Below are 21,472 nucleotides of genomic sequence, written 5' to 3' on the forward strand. Positions count from 1 at the left end.
GTCGTATTGCATGTCAGCCTTTTTAGTCGATGTCATTGGTAAGCTTTTTCCCAGTTGACATCTGTATGTCTAGTTCATTCTTTTTGACTGTGATGTATAATACATGTATTAGTTAGTATTACTATGTAAAATATTACCCTAAATTTACTGGTTAAAACAACATTTAGTGTTTCACAGTGTCTCGGTCTCTCAGAGGGCTGGAATCAAGGTGTCTGCTAGAGCTGTGGTCTCATCCGTGTCCGGGACACGCTGTCTGTAATTCAGCTCATAGTGGCTGTGGGCTGGAGGCTCCCTTCACCTCCACGCCACATGGGCGTCTCCACAGGGCCTTTCACAGCATGGCAGGGCTTCGTCGGAGCCACGGAGGAGGCCATATGGAGGTGGAGCACGAAATGGAGCCATGTCTCTGCGGGAGGAGAGGGTCGGACTGCTAGCAGCTGCCAGGCGCTAGCGCGGGGTGGTTTCTCCCTCAGTCTGCAGAAGGAACCACCTGTTGACATCTTGATTTCAGACCTCTGGCCCCGGAATTATGAGAAAAGAAATTTGTTGTTTTCAGCCATCCGTGGTAATTTATTACGGCAGCCCTAGGAAACGAATACCTTTCGTAGCCATGTTCTTGGATGTGACCCTCCTCCTCCACTGTTGCCATGCGCAGTGGGTCAGAAGCAAGCTGGAGGCCCAGCCCCCGCGGTGCTGCCAGAGGCAGGGATCGCTGGGAGCCAGCCTGAGACTGCTCCAGGAACCACAGTCTGAGTGTAAGGCTACAATTTCTTTTTTTTCTTTTAAGCATTTTTATTGAAATATAATTCACATAACCATACAATTCACCCATGTAGAATATACAACTCAGTGGCTTTTAGTATGTTCCTCGGGTTTGTGCGTTTATCACCACAATGTAGTTTTAGAGCATTTTTGTCACCCCCAAATGAAGTCCTGTACCCACTAGCTGTCACTCCCTATTTTGTAGCCCTAAGCAACCAGTTAGGTACTTTCTGTCCAGATATTTGCCTATTCTGGACATTGAACATTGTTTCTTTGGGGGAGAGGGGGAAATCTTATAACAGGGGTTTGTGGTTTACAGACTTCCAAGGCTTATCCTGTGTGACAATTTTTTTTTAAATTTATTTTTCAATTACAATTGACATTCACTATTACAATAGTTTCAGGTGTACAGCGTAGTGGTTAAGACATTTATATACCTTACTGTGTGATCCCCTGAGAAGTCTAGTATCCACCTGACACTGCATATAGTTATTACAATTATTATCTTTTTTAAAAATGTTTTTTTATTTTTCAAAGAGAAACATCAATTGGCTGCCTCCTCTATGCCCCCTACTGGGGATCGAGCCCACAACCTGGCATGCGCCCTGACCAGGAATCGAACTGGGGACCTCTCCGTCCATGGGACTGACGCTCAATCCACTGAGCCACACTGGCCGGGCACAGTATTTTTGACTGTATTCCCTCTGCTGTATTTTACATCCCTGTGACTGTTTCCTAACTGCCAATTTGTACTTCTTAATCCCCAATCCGCATCCCATCTGGCAGCCATCAATTAGTTCTCTGTAGCTGAGTTTTAGTTTATATTTTAGATTCCACATGTAAGTGAACTACGATATTCATCTTTCTGTGTGACTTATTTCACTGAGTGTAATACCTTCTATGCCCATCCATGTTGTTGCAAATGGCAGGTTTAGTCCTCCTTATGGCTGAGGAGTATTCTCTTATGTATATATGTACCACATCTTCCTTATCCATTCATCCATCAATGCACACTTAGATTGGTTCCATGTCTTGGCTGTTGCAGATAATGCTGCACTGAACATAGGGGTACATACATCTTTTCATATTAGTGTTTTGGATTTCTTGGGATAAATGCCAAGAAGTAGAATTGCTGGGTCATAAGGTTATTCTGTTGTTTTAAAAACATTTTTTCTTTATTGATTTTAGAGAGGGAGAGAGAGACAGAGATATCGATCAAAGAGAACATCGATTGGCTGCCTCCTGCATGCCCCCCACTGGGGATCGGGGCCACAACCTGGGCAGGTGCCCTGACCGGGAATCAAATCAGTGACCTCTTGGTGCAGGGGCCGACACGCAGCCACTGAGCCACACCAGCTGGGCAGGTCATTCTATTTTTAAAAGCCTCCATGCTGTTTTCCTTAGTGGCTGCATCAATTGACAATTCCATCAATGGTGCATGAGGGTTCCTTTTCTCCACATCCTCGCCAGTACTTTAAATTCCGTATTTTTTTGTTCCTTTGACAGTTCCCCTTAACTTGTAAGTCATTGCACTGAAGGTCTGATCTGCACTACGTGAATCTCTTCTGCCCCCTGAACATGTAGCAGGTCCTTGTTTGGGCACCTTCTCCTTCTCCTCCGCCACTCAATTCCCTTTTTGCCCTTGTGCTTACCAGTCTCTTCATTTGCCACTGGTTTCTTGAACCACCTCCTCTTTCAGCATTTCTTCCTGCAGGGTCTGTGTATAATGAGCTGTGTGCATGTCTGGAATTACAGCTACCTTCTCTCTGAAGGCTGGTTCAGTTAGGTATGTAATTCCAAGCTCGTGGTCTCTTTCGGTATTTTGAAAACATTATTCCTTTGTCTTCTGCAGATGAGAAGTCTGCTGACAGTCTAACACTAGTTCCTTGTAAGTGGTCTGTCTCTTCTCATAGCTTTTAGGTTACACTCTGAACTGAGTGCTCTAGTTTGTGTGTCATGGATTTATTTATTTGTTCAGATAGAGTGAGGGAGAGAGAGAAACATTGTGAAAGGGACACATCGAGTGGTTGCCGCCCGCACGACCCAACCAGGGACAAACTGCAGCCGAGGTACATGCCCTTAGCAGGAACCGAACCCGGGTCTCTCTGGACCGCAGGCCGACGCTCTAACCGCTGAGCCAAACCGGCCAGGGCTGGATTTATTTTATTAACCCTACTTGGGACTGGCGTGCCCTTTAACTCTGGGGAGTTATGCGTGTCAAATCCTGAGGGCCCCTTGGGCTTTCTTTGGATGGTGTCTCTCTCTATATATATTCTCCCTTCCGGATCTCCTAGTATAGACATTTGGAAACATGTCATTCTATCTTCCCTATTTTAACTTTCCTCTTATTTTCCATTTTTAATCTCTCTGCTGCATGATGACTACTTTAAGCCTTCCGATTCACTAGTTTTGTGTGTAGTCGAGTCTGGTCTTCTGTTAAACCTACAGAGCTTTGTTTGTTTTGACAGTGATGTTCTTCATATCTAGAGTGTCTATTTGGTTCTTTTTGTAATCCACGTCGGCTCACCTTACATATGTTCAGCATACTCGTGCTGTGTTCCAGATACTGCCTGAACTGCTCTCACCTCACGATGGCTGAGCCCTTGTTTCAGGAGGAGGGGAGAGGACTACCTCCCCACCTCAGGCAGCATGTCTTTCCATAGACACAGAGGTCCCAGAAGGGTGCCCAAAATCCATGTGGTGAGTTAAGGTAGTTCTGAGAATTTTTCAACATATTCATGACCTTTTGTGAAGTTGAAATAGTCATTTAACTGTTAACCTTTTCTATCAGTAAAGGACTTTGCTTCATTGAGAGGGAGAAAAAGAGGAAATAAAGTCTTATAAAAACCAAAGAAAAGGTAACACATGAATTCTTAAAAAGTTTAATTTCATTTTTATCTTTGAAAAAAAGCAATGTAACTTTGATATGTCATCATGTGTCATTTTTTATGGTACTACATTTATTGAAAGTGTGAAGATACAGAACCTTTATAAATATCTGGAATTTAAAACGACCACTTACGTGGGAGTGGGGAAGGACGGACATCTATAATTCTTTCAACAATAAAGATACATTTTAAAAAATTACCACTGAAGGTGAAAACAGATTGGTCTTAAAAAGTCAACTTAGGGGATCAATGGGACATCTGTAATACGTTCAATAATAAAGATAATTTTTTTAAAAGTCAATTTAGTAAATATTCCATGTTTGCTGTTTGTTTCTATGAGAATATTCTGTATAAACACTCTACAAAGTAAGGCAAACTTTTGGAAAAGTCATTAATAAAATTTTACGAAAACAGTGTTCAGTCTTAATTTCTTTTAATTTGCAGAGTCATTGGCAAAGCACATCAGGTGGGTAGAGTGGTTTCAGAGGCCCAGTTTCTATACAGGAGGAGCTCTTCCCCTGTAGAAAACAGGTTTTCTTGATTAGCATAAATTTAAAAAATGAACATATACAAATATTTCTATAGTGCCCTGGCTGACGTGGCTTAGCTGGTTGGAGCCTCGTGTGTACACTGAAAGGTTGTGAGTTCAATTCCTGGTTGAGGCACATATGGGAAGGCAACAGATAGATGTTTCTCTTTCCCTTCCTCTCTAAAACCAATCACATCCTCAGGGGAGGATTAAAAAATATATATATATCTTTAGTGCAGTAAAAATGTCATTTTATATTTTTAATTTGCATTATGAAAATAAGTGTACACTAAGTATTACATATTTAATGAACATGAATCATGTAAATTTGGTCATGGCATTTAAAGTTGACTTTGAAGTATTTTTTTTATCCTCACCCGAGGACATTTTTCGTTCAGATAGAGAGAAACATCGATGTGAAGGGACACATCGAGTGGCTGCCACCCGCACGACCAACCAGGGCCGGGGACAAACTGCAACCGAGGTACGTGCCCTTAGCGGGAACCGAACCCGGGTCTCTCCGGACCGCAGACCGACGCTCTAACCGCTGAGCCAAACCGGCCAGGGCGACTTTGAAGTATTTTTAAAGTCATAGAAAATGTTGAAGTTGTAATAAAACATTTTAATGATTGATATTGTAATCAGTTCCTTCTCCATTTACAAATTTTGAGGCTATCAGTACTGCTCCAAAGTTAGTGATTATACCTTCTAGGAGGTGGAGAAAGGTTAGAATGCCATACATTGTTCTCAGTGCTGAACCATAATTGTGAGACACTTTGCCAGAATGCAGGATTTAAGGTGAGTTTTCACTTCCTTCACCTTTTACCTGCTTCACCTTGACCAGCACAATCAACGCCGCCAAACCATTGCAGCCTTCACACTCACTTTCTTTTTTATCCTCACCCGAGGACATTTTTCCATTTTTTGTTCAGAGTGGGGGAGAGAGAGAAACATCGACGTGAAGGGACACATCGAGAGGCTGCCACCCGCACGACCAACCAGGGCCGGGGACAAACTGCAACCGAGGTACGTGCCCTTAGCGGGAACCGAACCCGGGTCTCTCTGGACCGCAGGCCGACGCTCTAACCGCTGAGCCAAACCGGCCAGGGCCACACTCACTTTTAACTTCACCACCTTCTCCTACCTCGACTTTTCCCTACTTCCACCCACCTCTGTAGCTCACCTTGCCCTGCACCTTCATGCACACTCTCCACTTCTCCACTCTGGCCGCCTCCGCATTCTCGCACCTACTTCACACCTCACCTTCAGCCCTTTAACCCTCCTCACGCTGACTCTGACCAGGTCCGCGCCGCCTCCAGCCCTGCACACTCCACTCGGCCTTTTCACTGCCCACCCTGCTTCCTAGTTCACCACCTCTCACCCTTCACTCCTCCACCTCTGCCTGGACCTTGACCTGCACACCCTTCGTCTTTGCCACCTCGACCGCTTCACACTCAGCCTCACTCTGAATTTGACCACTTTCTTCTTGAACTTCTCCGCCTGGACCACCTGCCTACACCTTCTCTTACCACTTCGCCTTCCCCACGTGCACCTTCACACACCTTTCTCCAGCGCAGTCTCCCCTGTGGCTTCCTTCACCCTCAGCCCCCTGACCTTCAACACAACTTTCAGCATCCTTGAGACACACCATCTTTACCTCCTTGGCCTGAACCACTTCATCACCATTACCCTCACTTTGAGCTGTATCACCTACACCCCTTTCACTACGACCTTCTCCACCTTGGTCACTGTGTTGATGAAGGCAGTGAGAGTCAAGGTGGCAGAGGTGTAGGAGGTGGGTGAAAGTAGGGACCCTCTGCCCGGCACACTCAAGTGTTGGCTACAGAACGTGGCTCCGCACAGCTGCCTACTCTTCTCATTCTGTGTCGCAGAACCGACAAAACCAAGGAACAGGGTCACGTACTATTTTGGTTCCGGGGGTGGAGGTGGTCGGAGGCTCCGCAGCTTCATCTTGTCGAGTCCTTCCCAGTATTTGAAGTTGTTGTCCAGATGCTGCAGTAACTCTGGCAGGTTGACAAAGGCTGGAGAAACAGAAGAGGATGTGAAATGTTTTCACAGCCTCGGTTCAGAGGTTTGGGCTTTCTAAGGAGAGAGCCTTCAGAAGAAAAATGGGATAGGAGTAGGCATTACAGATCACTAAGAAACACTAAGTTACATGAGGGGGCACACGGCATGAACCCAGGTTTACTGAAGGGAAGTCCTGTATTTATGCCAGCAGCATCTCCAGGAGCTGTTCAGCTGACAACTCTGACGAATAAAACAGACGAGCACATGTGCTTCATTCCCATCATCAGGAACTGATGGTATCAGGAACAAGGTATGGTGAGCCCCCGACCCTACGGCACTGCCAGGAAGAAGCAGGCTGTGCGCGCCCCTCCCCCCTTGCAGTGCGGACCACATCTGCAGTCTATCTGCCTTGCAGCTCTTCCCGAGTGCGGTCCCACGGCGGGCAGGACAGGGTCCCAGGGCGAGGTCGTGGGGCCTCCTTCCTGAGAAACCTCCACCTGACAGGCCCCTTGGCTGGCACTGGAGGTTAAGGAGAGTGATGTGCGTGTCCGTCAGGGATGAGAGCTAAGCCTGGGAGCAAGTGGCTCCCAAAGGAACACTGGGTGTGGAGTCCATGTTAACTTCTCCACTACCAGCTGTGTGGCCCCAAGTTCAATTCTCTCCCCTATGAAACGAGCATACAACATCCACGCGGGAGGGGGTCAGTTAACGAGGAGATGCACAAATAGCCCAGCCTTCAGGGGCTCTGGGTGATAGCTTTTCTCAGTCTTCCTGGAAAGTCTCGGCCCCAAGCATAATCTGGAGTCAAGTGCAGGTTTTGCGACCCCCGCGCCCTCTGTTCGGAAGTCTTACCGTCCCAAGCATCGAACATGCCTGTGATGAAGTAGTCCATGAAGGAGATCTGGGCCTTGGGGATGCTGCAGGTCTTTCTGTCAAAGGCCGGCATCACCACCGGCAGGTCCCGCTGCTTCTCTTCCTCGGTCTGCAGAGCAGAAAACGCCAGAAGCGCAAGGTTCAGCATCGGCTCCATCTCTGAGCACCAGACACACACCAAGTTGTTCCCAGGGTGGGGACTGACGACACCCCACCCACATTTTCGACACCTGGAAGCCTCCTGCTGAAGCTCCTCAGTTAAGATCCCGCATGGCACCCACAGCACACCCACGAGCTGCCACCGCCCAGGCCACTTTGTCCTATTTGGAAAGGTTCTGAACACCCTTGAGATCCTTGAAAGAAAACAAACACTCGGGAATGAAGAGCTTGTATGCACTGCTTTATGATGGGGATACACGCCTTGGCCAGTTTGGCTCAGCAGTTAGAGCGTTGGCTTGCAGACCAATGAGTCACGGGTTCGATTCCAGTTAAGGGCGCGTACCTCGGTAGCGTTTGTCCCTGGCCAGGTTGTGTGGGAGGCAACCAGTAAATGTGGCTCTCATCATGTCGATGTTTCTCTCTCCCACTATCTGATGATAGATAAAAAGTGATGGAGGTATGTTCTGAGACAGGCATTGCTGGGTGAACATCCGAGTGCACTTACCCAAACCTCGATGACATAGCCTATTGCAGTGCTCCTATGCTTACGCGCCTGGGCAGCACGTTGCTGTCTGAATTGTAAGGCAATGGTAACTACTTGTACATCTAAACATAGAACTGGTACACTCGTACAGGGCACTTAACCATGAATGGAGCTAGCAGGACTGGGCATTGCTGTGAGTGAATATGAAGGCCTAGGACATTACTCTTCAAGACTACAGATTTTATAAACACATCCACAAGCCCTTCTCCTGTTTCCTTTCCACAGGATCAGAAATAGAGTGTGGAAGTGGACTGGATTTACCGGAGTACTGAGGGGAAACTGGCTGGGAGAGGCAGAGCACCATAATACTGACTGTCGGGAAGGAGTGAAAGGGGGTCTGAGGATCAGGAATAAAAAATCAAGAGAGCCCTGGCTCAGCGGTTAGAGCGTCGGCCTGCGGTCCGGAGAGACCCGGGTTCGGTTCCCGCTAAGGGCACGTACTTCGGTTGCAGTTTGTCCCCGGCCCTGGTTGGTCGTGCGGGTGGCAGCCACTCGATGTGTCCCTTTCACGTCGATGTTTCTCTCTCTCTCTCTCCCACTCTATCTGTACAAAAAATGGAAAAATGTCCTCAGGTGAGGATTAAAAAAAAAAAGAGAGAGAAAGAAATACAGGGGGCTGTCGTGGCAATGTGTTTCTTGGCTATTGCATGTTGGAAGAGTGTCAGATTAAGGAATTTTATGTTACTCATAAAAAAGAGGGTGTTTAACATGGACAGGGTATAGGACTGAGGACCCAATATTTAGACTTTGGAAATTTACTTTTAGTTCCATTGACCCTATCATGCATAGGGGTTCTGCCCGGTACTGAACTGATGGAAGAAATGAACCTTATCCATGCTTTACAGCGTTACATCCGGAAAGTATTTCGGCCGTCTCCGAACTACCACAGGAAGCTTTTACTAAAGTGGCAGTGGCATTTAGTTCTTGTCCAAGATCACAGGTCCTCAACAAAGAATTACGGCAATGTACCCTGAGGACCATCCAGCTAGACGTCGAAGGGCTATGGCAGCAACTGAATGAGTAGCACTGGGAGGACAGGCTCCTCTGTGCTGAGTGAACGGGACGTAATCTGTGCTCAGAATTGAGGTGGTGAGCGGCATCGATTGCCAACCCCCCAGATATTGCTTCCATCAGAGAAAAAAAATTAAGAAACTTAAGAGGCCATGACTAACCTGAGAAAAATATTCTTCTGAGATGCGTGCGGCCCACTCAATACACTGCTCCAAGGGTCTGCAGGGATTGGACACATCAGCACACTTAATCAGCATTCGTTTGATCAGAGTTCGGTTCTCCGGAGTCCTGAGCACAGTGTTTATGGCTGCTTGGTCTTTGTCAGTTACCTAAAATATATAAGTGAAATTTAAATCAAAATGGATCCCCTAGTGCCCTGCCTTGTCTTACTGGTGTGGTCCCACCGTAAGCACGGAGAGGCACCGCCTGGGGTCCACAAAACAGTGCGGGGGAGGGACTGAGCACTGAGTGGGGCCCCTCACTTTTCAAAGGGGAAAACCAAGGCCAGTGAGGTCCCAGCAGGACCTAGGAGTAGAGCGTAGCCCTGCAGGGTGATGTATCTACTCCTGACCTTCTTCTTGGCTCTTTCTTCTTCTTTCTCACTTTACATATTTCTCACACTTGCCTTTTCTTTCTATCTTATCACTCTCCCTTGGTAAGAACTCAAAGACTGGCTTTATCTTTTAATATTTTTTCAGTTCACTTTTTTTCAGTAAATAAGAGTTTTCTGCCCTCACAGCAGAGTCTGCGGCCCATCCGGCTCCCTGCTTCTCCGACTCTGCCCTGCGGCAGCTGAGATCTTGGGAACAGCAGTCAGTGTACCAAGGTTGCGTCTGGTACTTCTTTAACACTGTCTAACATTTCGTGGTGTACAAAAAAGGACTTAACCGTCATTCTCTTTTGATCTGCATGAAAAGCAGTATTATTTACTTTGACATTTCACAGTTGAAGACCCTGGGAATCAGGGGTGAGAGGCTCACCCCAAGCTACCCAGCTGAGCTAGGGTAAGAACCTAAGTCCTACCCCCAGTCCTGGGCTCTGTGCACCCACAGAGCTATCGGATTCACAAGGAGCCCCTCTGGAGATGAACTCTCAATCCATGGAGTGATGACCTCCTGAAGCAAATTCAGGTTGGAAGAGGGAGTACTGGGCAAAGAACACCCTCAGAGAGAGAAAGCAAGTCTCATTCTGATTTTGCACCTGTCAAAGCAACCTTTCAAAGTAGTTGTGTGATTTCAGTCAGTACTCACAGTGGTCTAAGAAGGCCTTCATGGTCCCATCTCAGTGGGGACAGCTGCCACTAAGCTGGGTCGGGGACGTCCTGAGCCTAGGCGCTGGTCTGCTGGAGAGGGCCGGAGTGCCAGCCAGCACGGCTGCCCAGTTCTCCCTGCTCCATGTTCCAGCACCGACCAGCTGTGTGCTGACCCTTCTCTCTCCAGATTAAGGCTTCAGTGCGCTCCAGTTCTGCCGGCTGGAACTGATTCTTCCCTGTTACTGCCCCTGCTCTGACCCACTGCATCAGAAGTAACTAGTCTCCCAAAAGTAATTATAAGTACTGACAACAGAGGCGAGAAATGTGACGGTCAAGTGGAACAGGGGACTGGCTGGGTCTGAGAGTATGAGGCTTCCTTGGCCTGAGCGGTGGTTCAGGGGACAAGCAGCTCTACCAGGGTGGCAGGGGGATGTCTGCACCTGACACCCTTGGGGAGGGAGTGAAGTCGAAGGTAGGCCGACAGACAGGGGGAGCAGGGGGAAGGGAGCCGAGTTCTCAACAGGATGTGAGAGGTGATAAGCTAGACAGCGACCAAGGCCATGGTCAAACACAGGAGCTGCAGAAGAACTGTGGTCCTAGCCTAGGAGCACAGGTCATCCCCGTGCACACCAGAGACCCCCGGGGAGGAGGAAAGCAGTGAGCGAGTGTCTCGATGCACGCGGGCAGGCGGTGGGCAGACAGGTGGGCCTCAGGGGAGATGGCCCATGGCAGCGCCCTCGGTGCTGCCCTCGCCGTGGGCCTAGTATCACAGACGCACTTGTGAAGCGCCCGCCTGTGCCTTGAGATGAACTATGTCCATTCTCTAGGCAAGGGAATGGTGAGCAGAATTAAGTGGGAACTTAGATCTGTCTGCTTCCGCAGCTGTGGATTCCGTACCTCAAATCTAGAAACGAGGGGCAACCATGTCGCCCTCCTGTGACAAAGCCAACAGAGGATGGTGCTGGCACCACAGAGTGTGCCCGGTGGCAAATGGCTGGTGGGAGACCCCACGGGCTCCAACCCCCCCCAGAACATCCAAGACGGGAAAATAGACCTCCCTTCTATTTTTGGATGTCCTTTTTTTTTTCCTTCCAAAATTTTATAAGTAATTTTTTTTAATCCTCACCGAGGACATTTTTCCATTTTTTGTTCAGATAGAGTGGGAGAGAGAGAGAGAAACATCGACGTGAAAGGGACACATCGAGTGGCCGCCACCTCATGACCAACCAGGGACAAACTGCAACCCAGGTACGCGCCCTTAGTGGGAACTGAACCCGGGTGTCTCTGGACCGCAGGCTGATGCTCTAACCACTGAGGTAAACCAGCCAGGGCTATAAATAATTTAACCAATGGAAATTAAAGTCAATGAACTAACAACACATAAGGATAAGGGCCCCAAACGCAGTCAGTCTCCCTTACCATATTTTCTTCTAGTTCTGCCAAAGGCTTGTTGACGCTGTTGATAAACTTGTTGACATGCTCGAAGTGCTTTGTCATCTCTGTAGCCAAGACCATGTCAATAATAGTGTGGCGCAGTGTCCAGTAGTCATTCCTGTTTCAGATGACAAACGAGGCTGTTGAAACCACAAATCCAGACCAGACAGGTAGAGACTCCTGAAAACTATGTTATTTGGAATGTGTGTCTACTGTGGCTGAAGTTCTAATGTCACTTGAAGGTGCACTTTAAAAGAAGATGGAAGTGCCCTGGCCGGTTGGCTCGGAGGTTAGAGCGTCGGTCCAGAGAGTCCGGGTTTGGTTCCCACTAAGGGCACGTACCTCGGTAGCAGTTTGTCCCCAGCCCCAGTTGGGGTTGTGTGGGTGGCAGCTATTCAGTGTACCTCTCTCTTTCTCCCTCATGCTCTATCTGAAGATAAATGCAAAAAGGTCCTCGGGTGAGGATTTAAAAAAAAAGAATATCAAAGTTACAAAAGACATATGACACCAAGATCTGACAGAGCTTAAGAATTAAATCAGCCCTGGCTGGGAAGTTCCGATACAACCAAGGCTGCAGGGTCCATCCCTGGTCAGGACACACACACAAAAGTCAGCCGATGAATGCATAACTAAGTGGAACAACAAATCGATGTTTCTCTCTCCCTTCTAAAATCAATACATAAAAATTTTTAAAAATAATCAAATCACACAAATAATAAAAAATGGTTACTTAAAAATGTAATAAGTACTACAAAGGAACTTGAGACTGAATAATGAGTGTGAGGGGTCAGGAGAGCAGCGTGGACAGAGACGGTGAGAAATGTGCTGGGCACAGGAGAGCAGAGGGGAGTGCTCTATGCAGACGACAGGTTCTCTGAAGCTCTCAAAGCTCAAGATGTCGGCATTGTATGTCCTTGCCTTAAAGTGTCAAGACACAAAGGAATTATGCGCAATGAAAGAACCAGTCATAAAAGACCACATACTGGGTATGCTTCCATTTTTATGAAATGTCCAGAACTGGCAAATCTATGGAGAAAGAAAGCAGGTCAGTAGCCTAGGGCTGAAGGAACTGGGTGAGTGAAGGGTGGCTGCTAATGTGTGATATTTTGGGAGGGTGATGAAAATGTCCTAAAACTGATGGTGGTCAGGGCTGCACTACTCTGAATGAAGAGCACTGTACACTTTAAATGGGTGAAGAGTATAGTATGTGAAGTCATCTCAATAAAGCTGTTAAAAAAGAGACAGAGGGACCGACCCTTTCCCAGCTATCCCCACCTGGCCATGTGCTTGAAGATGTTGCACTTGTCATCGCCAGTGGTGAGCTGGAAGGCCAAGGCGGCGTGGTGGCTCTCCAGCACGGCGATGTCGTTGTACAGGATGGCCAGCTCGCTCCCGGCGTTGCACAGGAAGGCGCTGGTCCTCCCGGGGTGGTCCACGTCATGGATCGTGGCTGCAATGAGGGCAGCGGCCTCGTCGACGGAATCTAAAGTTTGCTGAAAACAAGAGGCCTTTTAAAAACGGGCCCTCTGAGAGCAGGGCCGCTGTGCACTTTCCTTTCGGCCCTATTGCTTTAAGGCAGGGGTGTTTCAGATTTCTGAGAAAAGTATTTCCGTTTAGTAAATCCAGCTTCCCTAGCTCTTCTGTGAGCATTGTATCTTTGCATGTCTTTAGGAAACATTACCAGATTGTCGGTCTCTCACAAGTTAAGGACTTACCAAAATACAGGGTGTCCTCAACACAGAAGAGTAAATGGCTGAATTGTATGATGTGAATTATCTTAGTAAATGCTGTTGAAATTGTTTTAAGTTAGCTTTCTGAATATCTATATTTGTATGTTACAAAGTAGTTCAGAAACAATAAATTACAGCAAAATCTTGGTCGTCTCTATATGCTGATCCGTATTGACACAGACATCTCGCCTGCCATGTTGTGCTTTTTCAATCAGTCCTTGCCCTTATTCTGTCTAAGTCTTGGGAATGATCTTTCTTTAAAAACAAAACAAAAACCCTGGAGGGAGCAAGGAAAAGACCCAGCTCTGAGGTTTGCCCCATAGGGAGGGGAACTAACATTTGCTCAGTATGTCCATGTTTTAGCCATGACCTCATCCTGCCCCTGACATCGGGGGGATAGGCCAGGGCCCTAAAACAGTAATAGCCAACATTTAGTTGGCTGTACTTGTAAATTCAGAATGACACCCCCAGAAACACAGCCCCCTCCTATTCCTACTGGCTTCCCCCCGGGGACACCTCCTGTTCTTCGTACTCCCACAGGCTGGCTGGGCTCATGTCCTGAATGAACGTAACTCCCAGCGCCATGCCTGGGCCAGGCCACACACGTGGGGGCACTCGGAGCAGTCGCGCTCACTGTGCGGCACCTTGGCGAGGGCGGAAACGCAGCTCACCTTTACCCTTTCTCTGCAGAGGAAGTAGGCAGTGGCGTGAAGCACGTCGGCAGCATGCGTAGAATTGTGGTAGGGGTTAGAAGAATGGTAATGGGCTTCAATAATTTGTAACCATGATCTCAGTGTTGTTTCGGAGCAGTTTAAGAATTCACAGATTCCAAAGCGAGCAAAGATTTTGAGACCGAGATAAATTAAAGGCCTGTAAGGAAAAACATTCATAGCATTAAAGCAAAGTAACAGGCAAGGTGGAGCCCCGAACAGGTTCAGCTCCACAAGCAAACCCGAGGCAGACTTCAGAGAGTGCGGGTGGCAAGGTGGTGCTTGCGCCTCCCTTTCTCTTGGGAGCCAGCACCCCGACTGGCTGGAGCCCGTTCTAGTTCTGATGTCAGAGCTCCTGTCTACTGCTCCTCACTGGCTGAGGGTTCAGACTCCTGCTTCTGGCCAAGCTAAACTTGTGCCTGAAGAGAGTAACAGTTTCTAATGACTGCACATGAGCAAGACACTGTCACAGGCCATGTGATGGTCTCGACAATCTGGAGGTGGGGGTTGGATATGAGGAGGTCCCCCCTTGGAAGGTGACCAACCAGCCACCAAGTCCACGACCTGGCTGTTGGCTTGGAAGTCAAGAGATTTGGCTCTGTTGAGGCGGTATCCACAGGGATCAGGCTCACAGAACTTGAATGGACCTGCCCTGATTCACGTAAATGCCTTGTCACTACTATTTCAACCAGGAGCTCAAAGATTTGTCTGCATGGGCCCTGGCCGGTTTGGTTCAGCGGTTAGAATGTCAGCCAGCAGACCAGAGAGTCCCGGGTTCAGTTCCTGCTAAGAGCACGTACCTCGGTTTCAGTTTGTCCCCAGCCCCTGCTGGGGTCGTGTAGGCGGCGACCACTCAATGTGTCTCTTTCGCACTGATGTTTCTCTCTCCCCCTCCCTCCCACTCTAACTGAAGATAAATGCAAAAATGTCCTTGGGTGAGGATAAAAAAAAAAGATTTGTCTGCATGGGGTATTTTTTCCCCACGGTCTTTGCCCATGCCAGGGACATGGGAGTAGAATGTACCAGAAGGCTGACTCATGGTGCACATGAGCAAGGGCCGGGCTACCTTTGGGACAGTTCTCCCAGATTGGGATGAGACCTGATGAATTACCCCACGGTGATCCCAAGCGAGCACACCTCTGCTGTCCACAGTACAACCGTCCATGCTCAAGGGCAGTCTGACCAGTGTCAGCTCCGGAACATCCCTCTCCTTTGTGCCAAGTCAGCCGCTCCCCTTGGTTGACAGTTCTTTTCCAGCAAGATACAATATTAAAGGTATAATCCACTCCTCCCCACGTCTGCAGGACACCCAGTCCAGGATGACTCGAGTTTTGGGTGTCCCCATGCCTGTTACCCACACAGCAGCCGAGATCTGGGGAGAGCTCTTCTTAAATGTGTTGGTATGTTTGTAATTTTTCGTTCTAGGTTCTGAGTGGGGCTCTTTGCTGCTATCTCAACATATTACTACCTACAGGAGAAATCAATATCTGTATTTTACAGGAAAAAACTCCCCTGCTATTTGGAGACACTTGCTCAATTTCATGCTTCCATGAGTCTACTGTCTCCTCGGGTGGTGACCAGGCAGACTCTTCCCCTGGCTTCTTATGGGTTCCCTCCCTGGGGCCTCGGCCCTGGTGAGTCAGGGGCACTTGCTGCTCTTACTCTTTCCTGAGCCTCCTCCCCAGGGGCCAGGGACCAGGGACCAGGGACCGCCACAGTCCTCGGGTGGCTTTCTGCACACAGGCCGCTGGCATCGAGCTCCTGCTGAGCTTCATGTGAACTCACCTCTTCTGAGTGGCTGCCTCCAGCTCAAAAATGTCAAAGTCCCAGTAGTCCTCGTGTTCCATGGCCTGAGCTATCTGCAGTGGGACGTCGTGAAGGGATATGGGGGTGGCTGCATTGCTCGGAACTTGAAGGTCTGGAGAGAGATGTAATTTGGAGAACAGCATTAACACTTTATGGTATTAACTGTTCCTGAGGGAGGACAGTGATTAGTTTCTGAGGTTTTACGACATATCAAGAAACTGCTTATAGATGAGAAAAACAATTTGAAAAATTTTCTCAAATGTATTTTCATCACTTAAGCTTGATTATGTTACTAGTGATCCAAAAAATTAAAAAGAAAAACTTACTTTTTGTTGAAAGAGCATGTTCATTCCCAGATAGTCTTCGCAAACCATCCTGATAAAAATCAAGGACACAAGAAAAAGAAGTCACAGCTATTCTTTACATCTCGATGACCCCAAGGCAGTGGGTCCGAGAGGATAGTTAAGGGCCACACTCTCCATCATGCACCCCAAGGATGCCTTGTCCCTTCCTGGGGAGCAGGGAGAGCAGCTTGAGAGAGGACCCAAGGCCCAACATTCTTGCTGGGACAACGCCCTCCGCCCTCTCCCCTTCCCTCCCTTTTCCGGCCACCCTCCTCACCCTAACGGACACCAGGCTTCCGTGTCCTCTGGAAGCCCAGCTCTTCCTTGCCCTCTGAGCACCTTCACTCTGCCCAGCAGCATCTGGGGTGACAGCTGCCCCCAGACCGCTGCCCCCTTTCTACCCTTCGGTAGAAACTCCCCTGCCGCTCTTCTCCTCGCCCCGGGACACTCCCGCCTGTCCCACGTTATTCTCACCCTCACCTACAGGACCTCTGTCTCCATAGTTAGATATCAGCGTCACTGGGAACCACACTACCCTTTCTGAAGTCTTAATACCTTAACAATTAGGTTTTAGGCAGGCACCAGAATCTGCCTACAACCTAATTTTCAAGACATCAAGTTACATCAGAAATTGGGAACTGGGAGGGAAGGCGAATTTTATTTCTGACCAACACAAAGATGACAGAAAGCATTGGATTGATGTGTTTCCCACAGAGCTGTTGTTGCCTTGTTGGACCTCTGTACTAGATGGGCTGGAAGAGGCAGCTAGGACCCTCAAGAGCCCACGGCACAAAGCCCCCTCTAACGAAATGACTCCCGAGCCCTTCTCCCCCATCAAGTCACCGAATCTGTGTAGGATGTGTGGATGGGAACTAGGCCCCATCTCCTAGGGGCCTCTTTAAACATATATATTCTTTTTGTTTCAATACAATATTGAGCATTTCATTTTTTTTTTTTTTCCTTCCCCCATTTTCAAAATCTTTAAATCATGTTACCTAAGCAAAAATGGAGCCCTGGCTCAGCAGACTTCTAGAACATGCTCCTCCCTCTCTGCTCCAAGCTGAGGTCCCCGGGTGGGAGGCAGCAGGTGGACAATGGCTCTGGACAGAGCAGCCAAGCCCGGCGATGGAAGGGGTGAGGCCTGGACTAAGCCCAAGGACAAGTACCCGGAGACAAACAGAAACAGCAGGCTCCAGCCAGCGGCCTGGTCAATACACTTACAGACATCAGGCCCCCAACGAGGTCACTGCCGTGAGGATCATCATCCTTAGCACCGAACTGTGGTGAGTATAATTCGGAGGTTCTTAGAATCTCCAGCACACGGTCTAAGGCTTCTGTCACGGAAACGGGGCCGTTTTCCTGGGCAGCGTTGATGATATTGATCACCTGCAACATGCAGAGAAGAGCTGCGTCTCATAACCGCACGAGCCAGGAAAGCAGCCTGGGGGGCGGGCTGCAGCGGGCTCAAGGCCACCCCGAGACTTGCGAGCTGTGCATGTCGCACGCCCTCTCCTCAGAGGACGCAGCTGCACAGACTTGGAGAGTGTGGTAATGACTGTGGTCCCTATTTCTTCTCGTTGGAAACAATCGACTGGGAGAACAAGGGATGTCCCTGCGCAGTGGAGACCGACCACCAACTGCCTCACCTTGTTGATGGGCGCCTCAATGGTCATAGAATGTATCCGGGCCATGGAGGAGTGTCGTCTCTGGCTAGACACTGTGGGGAGATGACACGAGCAGAGATCAGGGCAGGCACAGCCTCATGCACCTGTTCAGCCAGGGCTCCAAGGCCTCAGTGTGCCCAGCTACACAATGAGGGGGTGGAACCAGAACGACCCGGGTCGCTGAGCTTCTTCCCATCCTGACAAGCCAAGTCTGCTTCCTTCGGTTCTAGGCACTAGGATGCATTTGCCCCCCAAGACTGAACTTCTGATGTCAGAGAGAAAACAGGAAACAATCTAGCACGCCAAGGCCGAACAGCCTCTTTTTGTATTTATAATAATGAGGCTTTATCACTGTTCAGCTTGCTGCTGTCCAGGAGTAAGAATGCTCTGGAAGACAATGCCACACAGGCTCTTTGTGTCATACACGGCAGGAGCTATAAATACAATTCACCATCAACTGAAATACACGACTTTCAGGTGACAGTTTTCAATGCATCCTTTGGTGTTTTCCACTGTTAATGCTTCATCTTGACTAATTAGGTAAATACCTTAACAGAGGCAAGTACAATTCCTAGGCTCTAGAGTTTTTCTTTTTCAATCCTCACCCGAGGACATTTTTCCATTTTTTGTTCAGATAGAGTGGGAGGGGGAGAGAGAGAGAGAAACATCGATGTGAAAGGGACACATCGAGTGGCTGCCACCCGCACGACCAACCAGGGCCGGGGACAAACTGCAACCGAGGTACATGCCCTTAGCGGGAACCGAACCCGGGTCTCTCTGGACCGCAGGCCGACACTCTAACCGCCGAGCCAAACCGGCCAGGGCTCTAAAGTTTATTTTTTGTTGGTCCTGCAAGAGGTGGTCCTTCCTTCGGGTGGTGGGGGGGAGCCTAGGCACAGTCAGGAGGGGTGTCCACACGGAGTTCTGTGTGTCTCCTGTGAGCCCCCGTCAGGCCAGACGCTCTCGACTAGCAAAGGGTCACGGAGTGTCCCACAGCCTCACCTTACCAACGCGAGGCCCAAGGAGAAACACGGTGGGACAGACCAGCTCAGGGGCTCTCAAAGCTTCAAATGCAGGCGACCAACAAAACTCAATCTAAACTTTCCCAACATAGTCATTAAAAAAATAAAAACCACTCTTTATCACGATGCCATAAAAGGTCTTGTTCTCATGAAAAAATATGATAGTGACATATGCTTACAAAAACCAAACGATACAAGGGCAATACACAAGTCAACTGTAATTTTGTATGCTAGCAACAATTGAAAAATTAAATAAATAACACTATCACAACATGAAAGAACTTCAATATTTAGGAATACATCTAATGAAAGATTTTAAGATTTATACACTGAAAATGTAAAACATTGCTGAGAGAAAATAAAGATAAGCTACAGAGACATAGAGCATTTCATGATCTGAAAGACTCGGCATTATTGTGATTTCAGTTTTCCCCAAATTGATCTTCAGATTCAAAAACACTCCTAGATAAAATTCAGGAGATGGTGGATGTGTGTGTGAGCTAACAAGCTGATTGTAAATGTTTTACAGAAATGCAGAGAATCTAGAATAGCCACTGCCAGGTATCAAGACTTCCTATAAGGCTATAGTGATCACTGATGGCAATGGTACAGGCACAGGCTAGCAGACAATGACAGACAATCCAGAAACTGACCATATATATATAATCACCTGATTTACCAATAATGGTGCTACTACAAAAGATTCTTTTTTTTTAACCCTCACTGAGGACTTTTTTTTTTCCATTTTTGTTCAGATAGTGTGGGAGGGAGGGAGGGAGAGAAACATCAACGTGAAAGGGACACATCGAGTGGCCGCCACCCGCACGACCCAACCAGGGCCGGGGACAAACTGCAACCGAGGTACATGCCCTTAGCGGGAACCGAACCCGGGTCTCTGGACTGCAGGCCGACGCTCTAACTGCTGAGCCAAACAGGCCAGAGCAAAAGATGTTTTGTTTTTTTTTTCAATACAGTGATGGCCAACCAGATTTGCATGTTGGGGTAATATTCATCCTTGATCTCTATCCTCGCCTGATTAAAAAATCCTATGAAATGGATCACAGACCTAAAGTGAAAAAAAGGCTTTAAGAAGAAAACATGGGAGAATATTTATGACCTTGGATCAATAAAAATTTCTTAAACAGGACACAAAAATACTAGCTATAAAAGAAAACAATGATAAAATGAACTTTGTTAAAATTAAGAACCTCTGTTCATTAAAAGATCACTAAAAGAGTGAAAAGGCAGACCACACACAAAATATTTTTGCTATATACATCTAATACTGGCCCCATATCTAGACTATATTAAGAATTCCTAAAGAAACAGATGAACCACCCAATTATAAAAATGGGCAAAATATTTGAACAGCACTTCACAAAACAGGATATCCAAATGACTAATAAGCCTATGAAAGGGGTACTCAACCTCATTAATCAGCAGAAAAATTAGAATCACATCTACCAGAATGGCGAAGAGGAACATGATACAACCCATGTTGGCGCTGTCTGCAGCTGCCCAAGGGCCTAGCAAACACACGTCCACAAATTAGTAACAGCACAAGGTGGAAAGCCTGTTCGCAGAGTGGGTGAACCATGTGGCACACTCACATACTAGAGCACTAGTAAGTGATAAGGAATAAACTACGGACGCACCCAACAACATGTATGAGTCTCAAAGCCAGACCCAAAGAATGCACACTGTACGATTCCATTTCTAGGAAGCACAGAGGCCAAATGAATTTACAGTGCTAGAAATCAGTGGCTGCCTCTGTGGTAAAGGGTTGTGTGTGTGTGTGTAAATGTGAATATTTTCTGTATCTGTATTGGGTAGTGGTTACACAAGTGTAGAGAACTGTAAAACTCATTGGACCTATTTGTGGAATATAATGAACAAAAAAGCTGATAACCAAAACACCCAGAGACATAAAGGAGGGGGGGGTGGGGAGAAATGAGATAAACCAAAGAGCTTACATGTACATATGTATAACCAACGGACATAGACAACAATGCGGGGGGGGGGGGGGTGTCTAGGGGGGAAAAAGGAGAAACATCTGTAACAAAAATAAATTAATAAAAATTGCAAAGCCCTGGCTGGTTTTGCTCAGTGGTTGGAGCGTCGGCCCATGGACCAGAGAGTCCCAGGTTCAGTTCCTGCTAAGGGCACGTACCTTAGTTGCAGTTTGTCCCCAGCCCCTGTGGGATCGTGTGGGTGGCAGCCAGTCAATGCGTCTCTCTCTCTCTCTCCTGCTCTATCTGAGGATAAATGCAAAGATGTCCTCGGGTGAGGATAAAAAAAAGAAACAACACAGACTCATTGGGCCGAGCACTCAGTATCTAAACTTTATTATATGTAAATTACAACTCAAAAAGAACAGTGGTTAAAAAGCCAAAAATATCAAAAGAAAAATGTTTAAAATGGACCAAGTCCTCCAAAAAATGAAGAGAAGTTAGATGCCTGGCCGGTGTGGCTCAGTAGTTGAGCGCTGACCCATGCACCAAAAGGTCGCCAGTTTGATACCCGGTCAGGGAGCATGCCCAGGTTGTGGGCCCAAATCCCGGGGGGCGGGGGGCATGCAGGAAACAACCAACTGATGTTCTTTCTCATCCATGTTTCTCTCTCTCCCCCTCTCCCTTCCTCCCTTTCTCAAATCAATAAAGAAAAGAAATTTTTTAAAAGAGAAGCTGGAGTGTGGAGTGAAGGCGGCTGTGTGCAG

At 47.8% G+C, this 21,472-nt stretch overlaps 1 protein-coding gene across 4 annotated transcripts in view; it reads right to left on the reverse strand.

Annotated features, from left to right (window-relative positions):
- Window positions 1-3,685: 3,685 nt before the first annotated feature.
- PDE8A (phosphodiesterase 8A) overlaps window positions 3,686-21,472 on the reverse strand; it is a 100,163-nt gene continuing 82,376 nt past the window's right edge. For all 4 annotated transcript variants that reach the window (XM_036277980.1, XM_036277982.1, XM_036277981.1 and 1 more), the window contains 11 exons: window positions 17,717-17,787; window positions 17,292-17,456; window positions 16,053-16,101; window positions 15,706-15,838; window positions 13,882-14,080; window positions 12,756-12,973; window positions 11,466-11,598; window positions 8,956-9,123; window positions 7,060-7,189; window positions 6,104-6,221; window positions 3,686-4,168 (listed from right to left, as the gene is read on the reverse strand). In XM_036277980.1, coding sequence (XP_036133873.1) covers window position 4,168; window positions 6,104-6,221; window positions 7,060-7,189; window positions 8,956-9,123; window positions 11,466-11,598; window positions 12,756-12,973; window positions 13,882-14,080; window positions 15,706-15,838; window positions 16,053-16,101; window positions 17,292-17,456; window positions 17,717-17,787 — 1,385 coding nt within the window. In that variant the 3' untranslated portion in view covers window positions 3,686-4,167. The remainder of the gene's footprint in view (window positions 4,169-6,103; window positions 6,222-7,059; window positions 7,190-8,955; window positions 9,124-11,465; window positions 11,599-12,755; window positions 12,974-13,881; window positions 14,081-15,705; window positions 15,839-16,052; window positions 16,102-17,291; window positions 17,457-17,716; window positions 17,788-21,472) is intronic.

This window comes from Molossus molossus, unplaced genomic scaffold (assembly GCF_014108415.1).
Source record: "Molossus molossus isolate mMolMol1 unplaced genomic scaffold, mMolMol1.p scaffold_m16_p_24, whole genome shotgun sequence".
NCBI classification, from domain to species: Eukaryota; Metazoa; Chordata; class Mammalia; order Chiroptera; family Molossidae; genus Molossus; species Molossus molossus.